At 28.1% G+C, this 20,443-nt stretch overlaps 2 protein-coding genes across 2 annotated transcripts in view; both read right to left on the reverse strand.

Annotated features, from left to right (window-relative positions):
• Positions 1–9,635, reverse strand: part of LOC107170575 (Cbl-associated protein) — a 52,496-nt gene extending 42,861 nt beyond the window's left edge. Inside the window, exons 1-2 of the mRNA XM_089224351.1 lie at positions 9,386–9,635; positions 2,959–3,055 (exon numbers count right to left, since the gene is read on the reverse strand). Of these exons, the coding sequence (XP_089080477.1) occupies positions 2,959–3,054 (96 nt within the window). The 5' untranslated portion in view covers position 3,055; positions 9,386–9,635. The remainder of the gene's footprint in view (positions 1–2,958; positions 3,056–9,385) is intronic.
• Positions 9,636–16,032: 6,397 nt separating this feature from the next.
• Positions 16,033–19,195, reverse strand: LOC107170467 (cathepsin B-like cysteine proteinase 4). Its single transcript, XM_015520601.2, has 6 exons — positions 18,963–19,195; positions 18,029–18,244; positions 17,717–17,920; positions 16,617–16,764; positions 16,422–16,538; positions 16,033–16,304 (listed from the first exon to the last, which is right to left on the reverse strand). Exons 1-6 carry the CDS (start codon positions 19,089–19,091, stop codon positions 16,099–16,101), a joined length of 1,020 nt encoding a protein of 339 aa, XP_015376087.1. The 5' UTR covers positions 19,092–19,195; the 3' UTR covers positions 16,033–16,098.
• Between the last annotated feature and the right edge of the window lie 1,248 nt (positions 19,196–20,443).

The raw sequence follows: 20,443 nt of genomic DNA on the forward strand, positions 1-20,443 counted from the left end.
TCTAAGTACCTACATTTTTTCGTAGGATTATAATGGGGAATCAGAACTAATATGATAACTAATAAGCCTACACAATTGTCATTAGTGTGAGACAAACACAATAGTTCATCAGGACGATGATGATGATAGAAAAGGGGCGGTAAAAATATAACTAAAAATCTCAAGTGGCTGCGGGCCACGTGTTTATCGTCCAAAATCCAAGTCGTCTTTATAATACGAATATAATAATATAATATGCTTGACTTCAATACACATGATGGTTTTCTGCGACAATATCTTTCGTTTTGTCAGTACTCCAATGTCGATTACGGCGGCAGCGCATCGCACAAGTGAAATATTTCTCTTCGTGTGCTATTTATACTGGGCACAACGAGCTCTTTCTATATCATAATATATATACGTTCTTAACCTATCTCCGAACGCGCGCGGGCGGTCGTAGTTTTACCGCACTTGGTACAGTATATGAAAACATGGCCAGAAGCCAACGTATATATTATCATGGGATCTTCGAGACAGTGTCTCGTAGCGATGGCAGGCACTATACGAGTATAGGTGGAACAGAAGGGGGTTTTGGGGGCTTAATCCCCCCCAGCTTATTTAAACGTATATTTCAAAATTAAATTAAATTATGTACTTACTAATTAAAGTAAATATATAATTATTATGAAGCTATTTCTACAAAAAAATTTAGTATAATAAATAAATATTTATTAACCAATAATACTATGAACTCTACCATAATAGCATATAGAGCAATATCATAGCAGTTTCAGAAACTGAAAGAATTATAGAACAATTTTTATAACTGTCTAAGTAATGGTATACCTGTTATCTTATTATACGTATATACACTACTTGCGCTTAGGTATATGTACCTATTATACGAGGATGTGAAATATTTTTATAAACAGCATAGTTACCTACTTACCATCATGACAAATATAGATTGCTGCAAATTCAGACTAAAGGACAACTCCACGGTATTGTGAATTGTGATGATATATTGTATAATGCATATATACAGCATTACAAACAAAAAAAAAAAAAACCTATATCGAATCGTCGAACCAGAATATCGGAATACCGTATATAATATATATGCTACTTATTGACTTATTGTTGGATATGACTACGTCACATTCACCAACATTCGAAGACGATTGCTTTCAAAATACAAATAGATGATTTATATTTATATAGATGATTTTTATTTATAATTTCGTAGTCACATCGGCCATTTTTTTAAATTTAATTCACCCCGTCATGGATCTCCTATCACCCTCTCTTCAACTGATTTGTTTACAATACGAAATAGCAATAATATACCTATTGTCCGATAATAATTAATGATTTCATACAGTTTCGGTGGATTATGAAGTGTTTGATTGATTGTAATTTATAATAAACTATTATAATTGGTAATAATACTACATCGTGGTTGAAATTAATATTAAATCTGTAAACAAACATCGGACTCACCTGTTTTAAAACGGTAATATTACTATAAATATTCCAACATACGATACATAAAAAAGTGTTTTGATAATATGCATGAACAATATAAATATAACAATATAACAATACACAGGAGGCAGGAAGTAAATGGATTTTTAAGGTATAAATTATTAACAAAATAAAAATAAAAGACCACGGGAAAATATTCAAACGTTAACCTTTTCATCACATATAGTTATGAATAATATTTTTAGCTCTGTTTTATTTTTAGTTTGCTATGTCGTCAAGCCTTGTAATCATTTTATACTTATTAGTTATTATTATTATTATTACTTATTGTATTTTTTTTGTATACAGATTGTAAATATTCGCTTTTCTAATAAAAAAAAATAAAAAAATAGTTTGCTATGTATTTTTTTAAATTAAACATAACTTTACGATACGGCAAATAAAATGTCAAACAAAGTATTCAATAATAATTTTAAATAAGTAAATTCTTTTGAGATGTGAATATAGGTAGTACAAAGCATTTATTTTTTAACTGTAATGAATGTTTTCTTTCATTAGACAATTAAGCGGTAGTCCCATGTTATTCAATTTTATGTTTATGCTTTTACCAAATATTGTATACATGCAAGGGCGTACTCAAGGGGGGGGGGGGGTCATGGGGTTTGAACCTCCCCCATGACCTCAATAACCTATGTAGTCTTGTGCGTTAGTGCTTATATATAATACAACTCACAGGAGCAATTTAAAAAAAAAAAATTTTTTTTCAAAGGAAAAATTAAACAAAATATATCTATTTTAAATTGTATGTCAACATGCAATATACAACGATTGCATGCATTATCTGTTAAGAACTGTAAGATTAGATAGGTAAGTAAGATAAGTAAGACTAGATCTCTATCAAACATCAATGTTGATAATCTATCAACAGTTTTAAAAAGAAGGTGACAAAGTCCCAGTGATAAAAAACAAAATGTTAAACCCTCCCCCCCATTGAAAACTCCTGAGTACGCCTCTGTATACATGGATGATATTTTAATAAATATCCAACTATTCCAACTACATAATATAATTAAAATACTCGTATCTAAAACATAATTTGTATAACTCACCACACGTCACAATCGCATATACAATTTTCATATTTCAATATATTATAAACTTATAACATTATATCCCATGTATCTCTAAATAAGAATTATTTAATTTGTCACATATTATGTTTGTTAATATTTACACCTACCACAATATGAATTTTACATTAGTGCGTGATTAGTACCAACAGTACTCACATGGCCACATGAGTAACATATGATTTTTTATGATTTAAATATATATTTTGTAGGTAAACGCTTTCACTGGGCTTCACCAATATAACCAAATAACCAATTTAGGGAGACTGGAGTAAATCTACAGTAGCTTTTTAGTTCGATATAAAATTATAGATTTGGTGTCAATAGATTATAGATTAGAAAAAATTCAAAATTACTGTATTACCCTTGATATTTTCAATGGTGATCCTGTATTTTTTCCACCAGTCATTCTGAATCCCCACGGCGGTCCTTCGTTCAAAACTATCACTTTATCTGGCATCCTGTAACATTAAATTTCCGTATTACAGTATGTTAGTATATAATATATTGAATATAACTTTGATATAATGATATACTATTAATTAAACTAATAAAAACAAACTTATAAAGCAAAAAATAGAGCTGGTTAAATATCAGTGTACATTCATCATTAATAACACAAGGCATTAATTAATACAAATAATTAATTACTAATAAAATAACTTATTATGTTGCCTAAAGTATATTTTATCATCATAATATTGTATAATCTATTTTTATAAATCATTGCAAGTAATGATATATCTGAATTCTAAATACTTTTTCACCGATATCATTCAATCAAAAGTTAGATAATTATAAGGTTAAAAGTTAAAGGACAAAGGTAGATACATAATTTAGATAAATCACACTAATAGACAATATAAAAATCACTTCATATGTAGTTAATTGTGTTGGTAGTTACTACAACGAGTACATTTATATAGTGTAAAAACTATAAATACGAAATAGTCATACATTTTAGTTTATCTTTCTATTTTCAATTATAATATTGGTAGATCATATTAATCAAACTTCATACTGCTTTATAAAAAAATCCACAAAAAATGCTCATGATTATATTATACTTATTAAAAACCTATAATTTATCAACAATTTTGATATTTCCAAGACGTTACCAGATTTCAAGACAGTCATAGAATCAGTATAACAACAGATATCACACACTAACATAACCACATAGATAATACACTATAATCTACCCGTAAAATATCCGTAATCTGTATCCGTCTATCTATGTCTGTTATGTTTGTGAGTGCTAATCCTTGAAACGAAATTATTAATTTTTTTAGGAGTTAGGTACTTCCAGTATCACTTATACATATCACCAAACGGATATATTTTACTTTTTAGGCCAAACTCCGAAGTTGGTTTTATGTATAGTTTTAAAGAGCAAATTCTTAACCCCGGAAAATTGAACAAGAAAATAGAAATACCCCCTGGCGCCATCTATCCGGGTTTTACAACTCCTTTTAAAAAAAATTTCCAAGAAACTATACATTAATAAAAATTAATTAATTAACTATACATTAATCTTTAATACGAATATTCTTCAAATTTAATTAAAATATATATATAACATTAAACACTATTAATTAATACTAATACAATGAAAGAAAATTGTAATATTACCATGTGTTCAGTGTGTAAATGTATAGAAAATTGTAGGTACAATAAAATAAAAACAATTTACAATGAAGTAGTTAATTACTTCTAGCAATGTTCATTATTTTACCTACCTATTTATCAAAATTTTATTAATTTCAAGTTTTTTTTTGATTATTTATAATATTTTACTAATTGTTTAATTTGGTGAGCCCGCGTATATCACAATATTTAAACAACAAATATAGAATATTTTACGATTAAAAATATATGATTCATAGGTTTTTTAGATAATTAATTCTTAATGTTAACCAACCTAGGGGCTTATTTAGTTAGTATATTTCGAACTTTCGAATGCTGACAACTATTTTTTAATACTACAATTTGAGCAAACTTTACCGATTTGAATTTTTAACACAAATTAAGATATGTACTTAAACATAGTTAATAATAAAGTATAAAAGTGTATCAACAAACTATTGTACGCATAATATGTACCATTTAAATATTTAGGTATAAACCTATACTGTTAAAATAATATCAAATATAAATTAATTTTTCTTTTAGTATACAGCAATTAGTGTTTCATATTTATTTTATGTTTAGGAACACACACATGATGATACATTTTTTTTTAAATTCAAGAATATTTTATTAATTTAAATTAATTATTAAACATAATTTATTTTAATATGTGTTCTTGGTAAATGGGCGTCTTGTATTTATTTTGGCGTAATAAAATAATAAACTAGTATTTTTTATTAGATATTAATATATATTTGTAATATTATTATAGTTTCTAAGTTTTAAAGCATCCTAATTGATATAAATATGAAACCAACATAATGAATTTTGTATAAAAGTTTAACATTCAAAACAATGTGACCTTTGAAAATAGTATCACTGACCTTTACCACTGAGTCCCCAGATACGAGGCATTATGGTCCTATGAAAATAATCAAGATATAAGTTGATATATATTTAAACTATAAACAGTTTAAAGTTAGTACAAAGTATACACGTATACACATTTAAAATTAAAACGATCTAGAAGATCGTTTTACCCATTATCAATGAAAAAAGTTTAGTTAGGTAATGCAATCCATTAAAAAAAAGAACAGCCGAATAGGTTTCAAAATTAATAAAAACATTACCTAATTACTACCTAATAGTTTAGTATTTAATGTTTCATAATAGACTATGTATGATTAAAGTTTAACACAAATACCTATGAATAATGAATAAAATAGTTAAAGCTTAAAAAATTGAACGAATTAACTTTGAATGATTTTATCATATTGAATTATTAAATATAATTCCGAAAAGTTAAATATTACCTAACCTTATTGTCATTAGAACGCAAATAATATTCACTTTCAAAAATTAAAATTTTGCAGAGAGCATTTGGACAACATAATTAATTAATAACATATTATTTACATATATATATATATATATATACATTTTTATAAAAGTAAATCAAAATATTTCCTATATTTTGTAATCTACACTCGCGTTATTTTTTAAGTGTTTGAACTTTAAAATATGTCTATTGATGTTACCCTTAGTTTTTATTTCGTAGCATTAAACTTTTATTATCTTTTATTTATAGGTTTATACATTATTTTAAAACAATATATTAAATAGATACCTGCTTGAATAATTTCATATTGTTATAATAATATGTTTGATTTATACATTACACGATATTTCCTATAACACTCAATGATAAATGAATCAAGTTTCATTTTCATTTATGACTTTATGAGAGTCATTAAATGTTTAATTTCGTTACTTTGATCTACTATAACTATAGCCTATAGGTACTTAAATTGATTTCAGGATTTACAACATGAAACATCTGAGGATTGGGATTTTATTTTGAAGATAGGAAAAATTATAGACTATTAAACAAATTAAATTTATTAAATATTATTTTATAATATTTACACTAAAAACAAAATTACTAATTTTCAATAATTTTATAAAAATAATGACTTTTAATTAAAAGTGACGAGTTCAACTATACTTAATATTACATTTTTTCACCTTTCAATACTTTTGTTCTTAGTTTTTAATTTATGACTTCAATAACAACCATTTAATCATACATTAAGTCTGTTATTTAAATATTTTAAGCTAATTATTAATAATACCTACTACTTACAATGGTTCACAATTTTTAAGTTATAAAGATTTAACCCTCTGATATTGTTTTAGTCTTAGTTTTTTTTTTTTTTAACATAAGTACTAAACATATTTTATTTTGGTTGATTTGGAATCTCTTATCGTCATATTATACGATTAAAAATATATGATTCATAGGTTTTTTAGATAATTAAATGATAATTAGGTATCAACACAAATTGTATCATACCGAAAATTGTTGTAATTTTATTATTGTTGTTGTTGTTGTTGATTAAATAAATAAATAAATAAATATTAACGTACATATACCATATACCTACACAAAAATAATTATCAATTTATTTAGAACTTTTTTTCGTTTGACAAAGTCGGTTTGAATGTTTTAATTTGAAATATAGTTTTATACAGATAATAATTATATCTCACATGATCATTCGAATAAGTAATCAAATAAGAAGTGAATACGAAAGTAAACATTTGTAAGTGAGTTGTATATTATACCTATACGTGTTTACTATGTTATATAAAACTAATGGGTGGTGACCTATAACGATAACAAATCTATTCGAACACAGACTTTCTTTGAAATATTATAATTTATATGTGCAAGAATCCTATTTTAATTTTAGATAAATAAGGAATAAAGATTGTAAAATTGTACGGTTCCCTTTAACAAATTCGAATGTTTTTAAACTATGCGATATGATAATAATATGTATGTTGATTATTGAATGAAATATTATAATAAATCTGATATTATTTATGCTAATGATCGCTCATATTTCGTATAAAAACATTCAGAGTAAATAATATTTTATTTCCAATAAAAGTGAAAATAATAAAATTGTACTATACGTTGTAGGCTGACTTATGATATGTAACAACTGAAGATCAGCAAAATAGATTGAAAAAGTTCCTCCATTTAAATAAAACGTTTTAAGCACCAAAGCGTTTCAACTATGCTACTTAAGTAAATCATGTAATAAGTATATAAATTAGTATGAAATAAAAAAATATATAATGCCGGCACAAGTATACAGTATACAATATACATATAGGGTATATATATATATATAGGTTTTACGAAAAGAACAACATTTTTCATCGAATGTTCTCGTGAACCAGACGAAATAGTATTTACTTATAATACTTATCATTTTGTACACATAATACAATCGATAACATTTATTACGACGCTGCGGCCGGTCATAATGACATATTATGACGTATAACGTCGTTAATTTCAAGGTCCCGAAAAATCCCTTTTATTTATATGTGTGCATTTATATAACGAGTAGTTATAACTACATATTTTGCACGGTCTCTTGGCCGTCATGCGTTATAGACGATACTGACTTTATTAAAATGTATACTGTCTAATCTATTTTGTGACGCGTGGTCCGAGAGTATTATTGAAGAATCTAGGCTCTTTAGGGTATCGCCAAAAACTGCCAAAACGTATTCTGAATTTACGTAGCCCCGTGCCCCCGTTACTCATTTTCTATCACCCCACCACTTGTCAAGCTAAACAATTATTTTATTGGTTTTATATAATTTAATAAGAATAATTACTCGACCAATAAAAACGGACGATCATTACAGTAATCTATATGACTATATATGCAATAATATAACTTATAAGATATCAATACCAATAAGTTCAAAGCAGCTAATAGACTAATAGAAACTAATTTCTATACAATAATAAATAAAATTTTGTACATTAAAATTGAAATTAAATAACAAATAATGTTATTAATTATTATACTCGATATCAACTTTTATAATTATATAGTATAGCAGACTCGTATAACATACCTACCCCAAACAAAAATTCCACCCGAGAAGATCAGCAGACAGCAGCTATTAAATATACGTTAGTGGAATGGGTTATTACTTATTAGTATTGTAGTATAGTCAGTATAGTTATTATGGCACACATTATTATATCATATTTGATAATATTTAACATGTATACTGTATAATACAAAACATAATATAGTGGTTTGAGTCAACTCATCCTTGTCATGGGGGCGTGCGGTACAGTCATCGACTGGTGGCTCGGCCCAACTACAGGAAACGGGACCGATGATGCACCAGTGCTAGAATAGTGGTGGGGGAGAGAGTAAGGAAATTGAGAACTTTAACTAAATTTTCAGATATTTTAGCATACGCCTATATTTTTTTTTTAATTGTTCGATGTATTCGCATATAGGATGATACTCTGTTTAGGATTTCTTACAAAATTACAGTTGATAATTTTTTTACAAAAACTGATTACACAATGCATCATTTATATAAGTATTGATAGCTGGTACAGACATACAGTGCCATGTATAATGTATATGGTGATTATGTAATGAATGCGTATACTATTTAAGTGGAAGATGGTAAATAATTACGGTTGTACTGTATATACAGTACAAAATATTCTTTTTTATAGGGTATTGATCGAATTAAGATTAATAAAATCATTTGTATACAAATTTACAATGTTAAATGTATTTTATTGGAAATCCAATGGTTAGTTTAGGAAAGGTATCCAGTGTCATCCTTAGTTCTTACATGGTGCTAAGTAAAATAATATAATTAAAATTTAGGACTGATTTTAGATATTTTAGATTAAAAAAATGTATTAATACTATGTACCTATTACCTATATATGAATAATGAATATCTAGGTGTAATACTGTAATGTTTATAGAGTATAATATCATTATATATAACTCGTATAATTAAAATATTTAAAACTATAAGTAGATTACTTATATATGGTATGGTTGAAACTCTTAAAACTTAAAGTAAGACGTATATTAAAATAAGGTATGAAACGTTTGTTGGTAATATGTTTGGGTGTAATAAAGAGGGAGGAGGCGAAGCCTTTCATGGGTATTTAACGTATATTAAATATTAAATTAGATTAGAACGAAAAATATTATTCCGTGACATCAGAGTACCTCTACTATTATAGTTTTCCAAGTCGAGCACTGTCAACGGACACCAATCACCATTATTATAGAAGATATTGTTATACGTACACTTGTGGTGAACTGATTAGGTGATCGTCACCGCCGCCGTCTCTGTCGTCGTCGTCGTCGTCGTCCCGGTGGCACACGCGGTATATTCTTATGCTGCAGCCGCGATATTAATTACCCACACGTTTATAATACATTTCGGAAATAGAGTTGCGCTCTCGTCGTATGTGACTGCAGCTTAACGTGTACGTAGTTACGGCGAGTCGCAGCTCCGTTTGGCGCACAAAAGTCACGCGCGCAGTGAGGCCGGCGGACCGCGTTTCTTCGGACTCGGTGCCAGAAAGCCGCGGCGGCGGTCTGCCGATCGTTGGCGGGGCGGGCGGGTGGGCGGTTGACGCGCGCCGCACAGCTGCTGACTCCACGGCGCCTCGGCGCGGCCGATCGGTCGCCCCCTCCGAGACCGCGTGGTAGTCGTAGTCGGCGACTGCTGCACGACCCGACAAGCTGAAATTTTAAGGGTTGACCGCCGAATTTGTACGAAGCAGACACCCCACCGCGTGATCGGGGTCGCGTTCAACACACGATGCGGCGGGGTCGGAGCGTATTCCGCGTACGATTATTCTGTATGGCGTGCGATACTGCGATAGCTACGAATAATACTTTAATACCATTATAGTAGGTACTTGTACTTGTACAGAACTCGTGGCGGAAAAGATAATTTCAAGTATAAACTAGTTCGTTGAATGAAACTTGTTTCGTCCAAGTTCATTTAATAAATAAACTTAAAAAGTACATTTTTTATGCATAAAATCAATTTGTTTTCACTCACTTCAATGATTCGTCGTGCTATATGGCATATTATAATAGTTTATCAGTTAGTGTATTGTACTACAGTTGGTACTTTAATAACTTTGGTACTTGTTTACCTACAACTATAATATATCTCATACCTATTGGACATATATAATATATACATATACAATATACATATATAAATAATTTAACAAAAGTCACGCAATACTGTGGAAGAAAGTGTAAACATTTTAATTAAATTAATCATTATTTATTATAATAAATATTATAGGATTACATGTTTTTATTCCGTACGTTTTTTATTGTATATTTGACCCATTGCTGCCTTTTATCCGAATATTTCAAACATATTGTGTTTTTTTTTTCAGTTATTAAAATAATATCCATCTTTATAGCCCAACATTCATGTAGTGACATATACACTTTGGTGTAAAATTAACCACTATATTTATGTTTGAGTTTCTCCAAAATATAAACAAAATCCGAGATAATTTAAACTGAACACTGATCAGGTTAATATTTTTACACAAGTTGATTAGTTGAACGAGTTCAATATGATTAATTCATAATGAGCCATGTATTTAAATATTAAATTCCAATCTCCCCCTACCAATAAAGTGGTAACCAGCAGTGGTGCATTAGAGAATATATATACATTATACATACTGAAATCTGTAGATTCATATTTTTAATTTTTTGCTCGTTAGTTACAATTTTACTAGTGAAAATTTGGCAATATCCCTAAGTATTATATAATAATAACTATAACAATACTGAATTGTAACTTTTAAAATTATTCTGGTTAATATTGTTGGTTTGAAATTTTGAATACTATTTTAAATTCTGAGCGGACCTATGAATGCATTTATGATACGATGGTGTGTGTTTTTGTGTGTGTGTGTGCCTAGGTACGCGATAAGTAGACAAAATAATGCATTGATTTTCAACTTCAGTATCATAAAGTAAGTGGAAATTAAAAAAAAAGTTGATCATAAATTCACAATAATTTATATGAAAGTGAAGTTTGAATTTTGACAAAATTCATAAAAATTCGTATACACATTTATGGTCAAGCCATACGGATCGTATGTCTAAATTGTATGTGCGGTATACCATTTATGGAATGTCCTGTACTCCTGTGGAGCAGCAAACTTTTTTTCTGAAAGAAAACCAACCTTTTTCAGTGTACCTACATTGTTAAGTAGATGAGTGTTTTGAAACTATTATTACATCTAAATTATTGAAGTGTAAAGGATTGGTCTCTGGGTTATTAAATTTTGTGTATTAAAAATAGATCAACCTATAAATATTAATCTGTTGCTTACATGTTATTCTCACACAATTTTTACAAATTATTAAATATAAATATATTCGAGTGTATTAGTATAAATTATTATAATGTCCAAGTTATCATAGCCCCATCCAATATCTATTATCCTTAATATAGAAAGCTCATAATAGTTCAGAAAAAAATCATTCAAATTTCGGTTTATTTACAACAACATTAAAAAACAATCAAGTAACAATTTATTTTATGAAACCTAGGTAGAAAAATGTTTGAAAAACGAAAGAAAAATTTAAGAATGGAGATAACTGCGAGTGAGTTTATCCAATGAATCACTTATCACGTGTGTCCTTACTCTTTACATACTCTAGGCTTTGTAATAAATAATAACGTGTACAATGTATAATGTACATGTACATGTACATGTACCTATATATGTATATTATACAGTATACATAAATATTTGTATCTGTTTTTTCTTTTTTTATGAACAAATAATAATGTCACATTGACACTTTATTCTGACGATGGACATTTTTTCAAGTATCCTGATACATTATCGTTTTTTTAGTATCTTTTTTATGGACTCTGCAGAGTGCTACACAACCAAATCGATTATAATGGGTTATACATCCGATAAATATGGTATATCAATGAATCGGATAACGAACAAAAAATATACTGTAGCCCAGCTATATAAATTAAAAATACGCCCATTATAACTATATATGAATTTATATTATGTATAAATATACGTAATAATACACATATAGTGCGCTGCGTAAAAGAGGCGCCTGCGGTAGACGAGAAATAAATCGTAGGTATTTGTTTTAGGTTAGGTTAAGTATATATAATAACCTGCAATATTAAGATGTAGTTGTGTTTCGTGTTTCGCTTAGGCACCTTTCAAATTTGTTGTTGTTATTTTTTTTTTACATAGCTACGTTATTTATTATCTAGTTAGCTACACACTTTATGAATATACTCAGAAAAAATTTCGCCCTCCAACTATCCTATACCAAAATTACATAACTTGTACATAGAACTGGTAAGGTAAACTACGCCATAGAACGGCGAAGAACTTGGTGTAGAACCTGGTCATGATATACTCTCAATCTTAGATATACATCTTATACTTATATATATTTCGCAAATTCACGGCATGAGATAATAACAGGTATACATCTACTTTAAAGTTATATGTAACCATTGTAACCTATGTATAACTTGTTTTATTCACGAAATAATCAATATTACCTACTACGATTAATATATACGCAGTGTTTTATGGACGGCTGACCAGCGCATTATAAATTATAACTGAACTATTTGACAGATTGTCATAAAAATTTTAAGTTGAGTAAAAAAAAAAAAACGAAAATACTTTATTAAACATGCAATATTATTATTTATTTCGTGTCTTATATGGAGGGTAGGTACTATATATTGTTTTACAAAAAATATTTATAAGTTGTCATTAACAATTAGGTATATAGAAATATTAAGAAACTAAAAATACACAAAATTATAAAATTATATATATATATATAATATTATATATACCTATACTTGTGAAGTTTATTGTGAAATAACAAAATATATAGTGAACTTTCGTGTATAACTCCAGTAGTCTAACATCTTCGACGCATTCGATCGATATCAATATAATAAGTAAACCTACCCCCACGAGCTACGGTTCAAATGCCCTTGGGCCTTGACCATCATGGTTCTTAAATTGTTTGTTTACACATCAAACCATTCCACGTCCTTGATTCCTTATTCCATTACAGAACTCTAGATGGTGCAGAGACGTACTATTAACACGTGTTTATTTGTTAGTTGTTTTTATTATTTAACAAAATGTCGTGGACAAATGTATAGTTACACAATTTTATTTTTTATTACCTAACAAATACCATAATTCGTGGTTGTACATAAAAATGGCTGAGGGTCATAATCATAATAGGCCTATAGGTATCCATCATTTTATATACAACCCTATAAGAGATGTTGATTATGGTGATAATTTGTATTTATTTGAGAGACACATTATGTATTTTTTTTTTATTATTAGATAAAATATTATGTACTATGTAGGTACATTAGGTAATTCATTAATCATTATTATTATACACTTCTACTACTATTTGTGAATTATAAATATTATATTATATCGTTTTACGTTATTTATAATGATTGTTCGAACAATTTATCGTTATTTTCAAACACCAACATGCCAGTTCATTGTTCAAATATAGTGGTGTACACAGATATTTTAAATATGAGGGGTTATATAATAAAATTATATGTACCTATGCATAGGAAAATATTATTTAAATTGTATTAATTTTTATTCTTCTATACATATAGTAAAAATACATAGGGGAGGGGTGGATTGGGTTTGAACACTCCCCCACCGTGCATGTACGCCACTGTTTAAATTGTCTAATGGTTCATACACCAAACAAAATTATTGGAAACTAGTCTATTACAACAATAAATTTAAATTTAATAAAAAAGGTTAAAATGTTTAATATTCAGTTAATAGATTGATAAATAATCAAATTTAGAGTGAACATATTTTTTTGAGGAAATTGATTAATTTTTCTTGATGTACTTATAAGATTACAAAAGAAAACATACGAAACATATTTAATACCTATGTACCTTATAATTTATTAACATAGGTACAAAAAAATTATATAATATTCACTTACCTTTTGGCTTTTACGCGCGATTGAGCGTTATGTTGTTAACAAAATAAAATAATTTATATATACACTACAGCTTTATTACACGTGCGAAATTTAATGTGGACAAATATAGTGAAATGAAATATAATGACTAATGTATTACCTGCATTATGAATTATGATAGACTGGAAGTTTATTCAAATTAGTGCCTAATTATAAACATCAGAATACCGGCTAAAGCGCGAGAAAGTATTGCCTATAGTTTGTTTTGTTCGCGAAAACCGGTTGTATAGATGTGTAGGTATATTCGTATACACTATACACTATACTGCAATATTGAACATAGGTATTTAACATATTAAAACATTATATTCTCATAACCCATCATCATTGACGCGATTTACAGATTCGTTTTCGTAAAGGGTAAAACTAATCATAAAATACTATACAGGTATTATTTACTTTAATTTTTTATTACCACTTGGCAATAATTATTGACATGCTGCTTAGGTATATATGCCATCATATACCGTGTCACGAACCTAACCTCCTATATTTGAAACATTCGTAAGTACTATCTCCATCGGCTCCATCGGTTCCATGTCTCTATATCAGTATTGCCGTATTGGTTTACATCGGAACTTAAGCATATAAGGTGATTAGTGCTTGAATAAAATAAAATAATTGTACAATACTATGGTAATAAAAATATATTATGTCAAGGTAAGGTTTATATTCGTAGTTAAACGTGTTAATCGCCACTCTTTTTATAGGTATTATTCCCAAAACAATCTATTAAATTATAATATTACAAGTTAATTATTAGTTAAGTTATATTATACTATAATAACATTGACTGAAATCAACACAAGACTTTAGAAAATTAAATAGGAATTCTAAGTTGTTAATTTTACATCGGGTTTCTGCAACATTTATTAAAATACAGGATTTGTAAGCAGTTACAGAATTTTTATGCTTCAAATGGATCAGATATATTATCAAAAACGCATTGAAACAGAGAGTTGGCGTAAAATACTGAACTACTGACGTATAAACGGAGTCTTATCCATCACTGAATAGATCGATGATCAATATAATGAATATAATATAGTTTAAGTATATTAATAATACATAATATATACACTCCGATAGGTGTTGAACATTATAATTAGATATACAATATGATTAATATGTATCTATACGGTGTTCCTATAAATTGTAATCTATTAATTTATATAGTTTTCTAGTGTTCGTGCACATTTTTAAAATTATATTTATGGCATATTTTAAACAAAAATTAAACTTATTAAAATTGATTTGATAAAAATCGAAGAATATAGGGACCAATTCAAACGTCTGCCACATAAAATAACAGAAAGCAATATTCAGATTTCGATTTTTAGGTATATGGGAAGACCGATTATAATGATGCCGATTTCTTAAGGTTTTTTTTAAATCTAAGTACCTTTTTACACTAACGTAATTAGATACTTTAGGCACCAATATGATAGGTACATCAAGACGTGGGACCGGATGGCAGTATTGTGCTAAACATTTCCCACCCGTTCCCGGTTTTTTGAACGGAAAAAAAAAGGTACATCAAGACGTATTTAGATCTTGATAGTTGATCATCGACTTATGTCTTATACATAAATATACACTACACATACTATATAATACATAGGCGGACATTTAGTTGACTCTTTTTTTTAAGGAACGTGCTAGTTTATCCAATGTAAATTTATAGATACGTCCCATGTTTAATAAATAAAATTCCATATGATGGGGCAATGACTTTTGAAATGAAAGTCCTAAAAAGTCCCTCCCAATGACTACTTATGAGTTTGTGTTATACTGTTATGTAACGTGTAACGTTTAGGTAAGTGGTGAGAATGGTGAGATGTATTAACTACAAAACATTAAAAAAAAGGTTATTTCTGTTATTAGTGATAAACTGATAATCATTCAATCTTCTTATTTCGTTTTTAAACCTTCGGTAATCCACCAGTTATACGGTTTTCAATACCACATTCATTTATGCCTCTTCGGATTTTAAACATGCCATCCATGCCCCAATTGCTACCCCATGTATTTGCACATAACCAGTAATCTATTTTGTCTTCTTGACCCCATCCCATTATTTTGATAGCATGGTCGCCTTTCAATTCACCGGTCGTATACTGATATATTCCTAAAAACAGCAATATAAATTAAATTTTATAATATTAAATTATCATAGATGTGCAACGAATATTACTAGGTACTAAAGTAATAGTAGTAACGTTAGTAAGCTTTTATACGCACTTACCTCCTTTATAATGTACAAAATCTTCATAGACTTTCATTGCTGCGACTACAGGTCCATTTTTATAAATCTCGCCCATAATTATTTCCGGTTTTGGTTTAACAGAATACACTTTAGAGGCTACAAAAAAATTAAACTAAATACATTGACAATTTGCTTAACTTAACATAATTAAAATTCAAAATGTTTAATATTTACCATAGTACAGATCTGATTCTAATGGAATCTCATAATTATTATTGGTGCACTGATTTTTGTAACATTGGGGAGTATCTTCATTTTCTTTAGAGCAGGTGGTGGAGTTTGCATTTCTTGGACAAGGAGCTATACTATATGGCTGACATCCCTAAATTAAATCATTTAAGCATATTTAAAGTATAAAATACCTAGGTAGGTAAAAATAATATAATAATATAATTGTATGTTTTTATATTATATTTATATAACGATTATATGCAGTGGTTGAGACTATAAATAAACTATAACAAATCAAGTTTAAATTATCTATAGGCTGTGATAATTTTAAGGTAAAAAATGTAGACTGTGGACATGGACTAAAAAAGTATGTATAATACTTTTTTTTTTTAAATATGCTATATGCATTATGCATAAATCAAATGATTATCATTGAAAAAAAATTAATGTATTTTATGGATCCATTAATGAATAATTAATTTATAGATTGCTTGTTTACACACACATTATTCGTGTTAGTAAAAAAAATCTTAACGAAATTATATGTTTCTAATACTTTGGTTTCAAACATTGGTGACCAAATTTGTCTTTTAACAGAAAATGTTATTACGGAATTCCGAAAAGTTAATAGTTCAAAAAGTATCATCCCAAAAATGTGAGCTAACTGACCTTAATAAATTTTAGGGTAAGAATTTAAATGGATGGTGATGACTCTTTTTGTCAGTTTCTTAAATTGTTTCTTACATACATATTGGTACCGAACTTTCATAAAAAGTTTATATTTAAGTTAGTTTAAAATATAAAATCAATCCTTGAAGTGTGGTGATACCACAGTGTTAGGGGGGGGGGGGGGGGGTGAAATCCCTCTACTTTTTACAATCTGCACATAAATATTTATCACTTCACCACTTATTTTGAGTCACTCTCACCACTGCATATAATGTTAATTTTTATTTCTGGTAGGTGGTAACATGTTTGCTTTTAAGTTGTTACTTAAAATATTATTAGACAAAGAATAAAAGACATTGCATAAGATCATTTGATGCGGTTTTTGAAAAGAAAAAATAACATAGAAGTATAAAAATGTTACACTTGACACTAACCTCATTAGAGCCGTATTCACCTCCTGTGCATAATCCGTTTTTCTTTATAAACTTCCATGCTTTTTCTGGGTGACCACCGTTACACCCATCACCACATTTACCATTGCAACACGAATTTATGTATTCGCCAGATAAAACTTTATTAACATCCATATTTGTGCTAATACACAGACGGTCGCTAAATGCAGAAGCAGTTGATATGGCCTATATTCATACATGTTTTATATACTTACACAAACATACATTGTGATGACTGGTTGAGCTTTTTTAGTCGCTAGAAAACGAACGATAAAAAGAGATGAAACCCCTCACCCAACAAGATCCGCAATTTGATTGATCTCTGATTGAAACAACCGATATACATTGGGACCATGTTTCTGTAACATCATAATTGTCCGGTAGAGGTTTAGAACCAATAGGTACATCGAATGTAAGGAGAATGTCCTGTTCACTTAGTTTGTTCCGTGGTAGAACTCCCATGAGATGTGAAACGTTCGTCAAAAAACTTGGATGGAAATTTAATCCAGCCTTAAATAATATATTGATATATTGTTAATTAATTTTAATATAATATATTTTCATGTGCCTACGTGTAAATATGTATTAACATTAAATTTCGTGATACAAGTTCGTTTAAAACTATATAATATATATATATATATATATATATATTGCCACCTTGGACTTGGGAGTTTCGAAAAACCTTATAAACACTATTGTACATACGAGGATGAACAAATTATTCACTCGATTAATTTTAACGAGTTATAAGTTAGGTACACTAAAATATTGTTTGAATTATTATGAAGGGTTGACACTTTCTTTCTCGTGTGTTCACTGTTCGTGTTATTATTTATTATGTACATGTACATCTATGTATGGTATACCTACTGATCAAGCTAAAAATCCAATTTTTTTTGTTAAGGTACCTACCAGACAAATATATATATTATAGAAACAAAATAATTCACGGTATTTAGTAGATTGTAGATATTCGAAATGTTATGAATTATGATGAATTGTAATGATTTTCTTTTTCATACTAACCCTCGGTATATAGATATATGTAGGTATAAGTATAATTAATATGGACGTTGTGTCGTTGTAGTTAAATTTGTTAAAGAACCATTCTAAAGGTTAAACGGGTATTTAAATTTGCAAAAGTATACATACCTATTTGATTTTTTAATGACTTTGAGACACCTTAACTGAAAGTCGTTCTTAAGTTAATTTAAATATGTCTTACCTTCCATGTGTGTTTTGGAATGTTATTCACTATTTGTATGATTCGATTTACTTCAAGCAAAGGCGTACTTCTAATAACATCAAAGTATAAAATGAAAACTACAATGACCTGTGTGAAACCAATATACATTGTTAAGAAGTAACTATTTCGATTTGTATTGTACAAGTTCAATTGTTAAGTATTAAGTGACCGAATTTCATTACGAAAGATAAATATATAGATACCTATATTGGCATTGAGTATTCTAGGTAGGTACACTCAATGATGTTATGACATTTTCACTACGATAATATTATACGGTTAGCTAAATCCTAACCTCAAGCCTTTATCTTAGATAAAAATATATATATATAAATATTTACACTTGGCCGTTGTATAAGAAACCACCTGTAGTGAATATTTTATAATTTCTTGAAAGATAATGTGAATAGGTAGGTATTTGATCTTATAATTAATTTTATGATTACCAAGTTATTGAAATAAATACATTAATATTTGTGTATATAATTCACAATAGGTAATTGAAAGATATAATAAAAAATGCGTAATTAATTAGATAAAAATATCAAAACTGGTGTAACTAAAGGACAGTAAATTTTCTCAGTTATTGATATAAGTATCATTTGTCACTACTTATTCTACTGAAGTCATTGAAGACAATGAGTCATTTAGGTATAAGTAATAAGTATACAAATTCTTCAACATAAGTAGGTATAGTAGGAAAAGTACTTGATGTTTTGGTGTGAAGTTTACCCGGTAAACAGTCTCGTAATTCGTTATATTATCAGTTTTAATCATATATATACAAATATAATATTATGTTGTAGCTTGTAGGTACACTGTACATAATATCTAAAAAAATATAACGAAACAATTTAAATGGGGTTTTTAGTCAATCCTAATCAAACATTTTAAGCATTCTTTTTCGAAATTCACAAGTAATAATAATTCTTTTTTTGAATTTATATACTCTTGAAATTACATTTATTTATTGCATTTTAAAAATACTGTACTAATAACGACTTATCATCTTATGTTATACACCTGCAGTTGTATTATTTAATTGTTTAACGCTAAACTCTAGTCAGAAATTGATAATATATTTTGTCTAAATAGGTACTTAAATTTCAAATTCAAATTTCATTTTTTTAGTTCAACTAATAGTTTTGCTTAAAGTTGGTATATTATTTGGAACTATATTTTTCTATTAAATTAAAAATTGTAAATAAAAAAACAATGATCTAATTTAAAAATCAAAAATTGATACTCCTAAATAAACTTTGTACCTATGTTATTTTTAATATATTTATTTTATTTGTGGCTTAATTAGAAAATTTAAACGTAAAACTGTTAAAATCTCCTATAAATGTTTAATATATTATTGTTATGTTTGCTCCGAAGTTGGTAAATTAAATAAAAATAAAACAAAAATCGTATACTACAGCGCTATCTAACGACGAAACCGACTAAATGTCAGTCTG

Source organism: Diuraphis noxia, unplaced genomic scaffold (genome assembly GCF_037042655.1).
Source record: "Diuraphis noxia isolate RWA-SAM2 unplaced genomic scaffold, SU_Dnox_SAM2 contig0003, whole genome shotgun sequence".
Taxonomy (NCBI): Eukaryota; Metazoa; Arthropoda; class Insecta; order Hemiptera; family Aphididae; genus Diuraphis; species Diuraphis noxia.

Coding starts and splice junctions, on each gene's coding strand:
- LOC107170467 (XM_015520601.2), bottom strand. CDS start 19,091: ATGTATATTGGTTTCACACAGGTCATTGTAGTTTTCATTTTATACTTT. Junction 18,245..18,962: donor TTCCAAAACACACATGGAAG/GTAAGACATATT, acceptor ATATTATTTAAG/GCTGGATTAAATTTCCATCC. Junction 16,539..16,616: donor AGAATCAGATCTGTACTATG/GTAAATATTAAA, acceptor ATTTTTTTGTAG/CCTCTAAAGTGTATTCTGTT.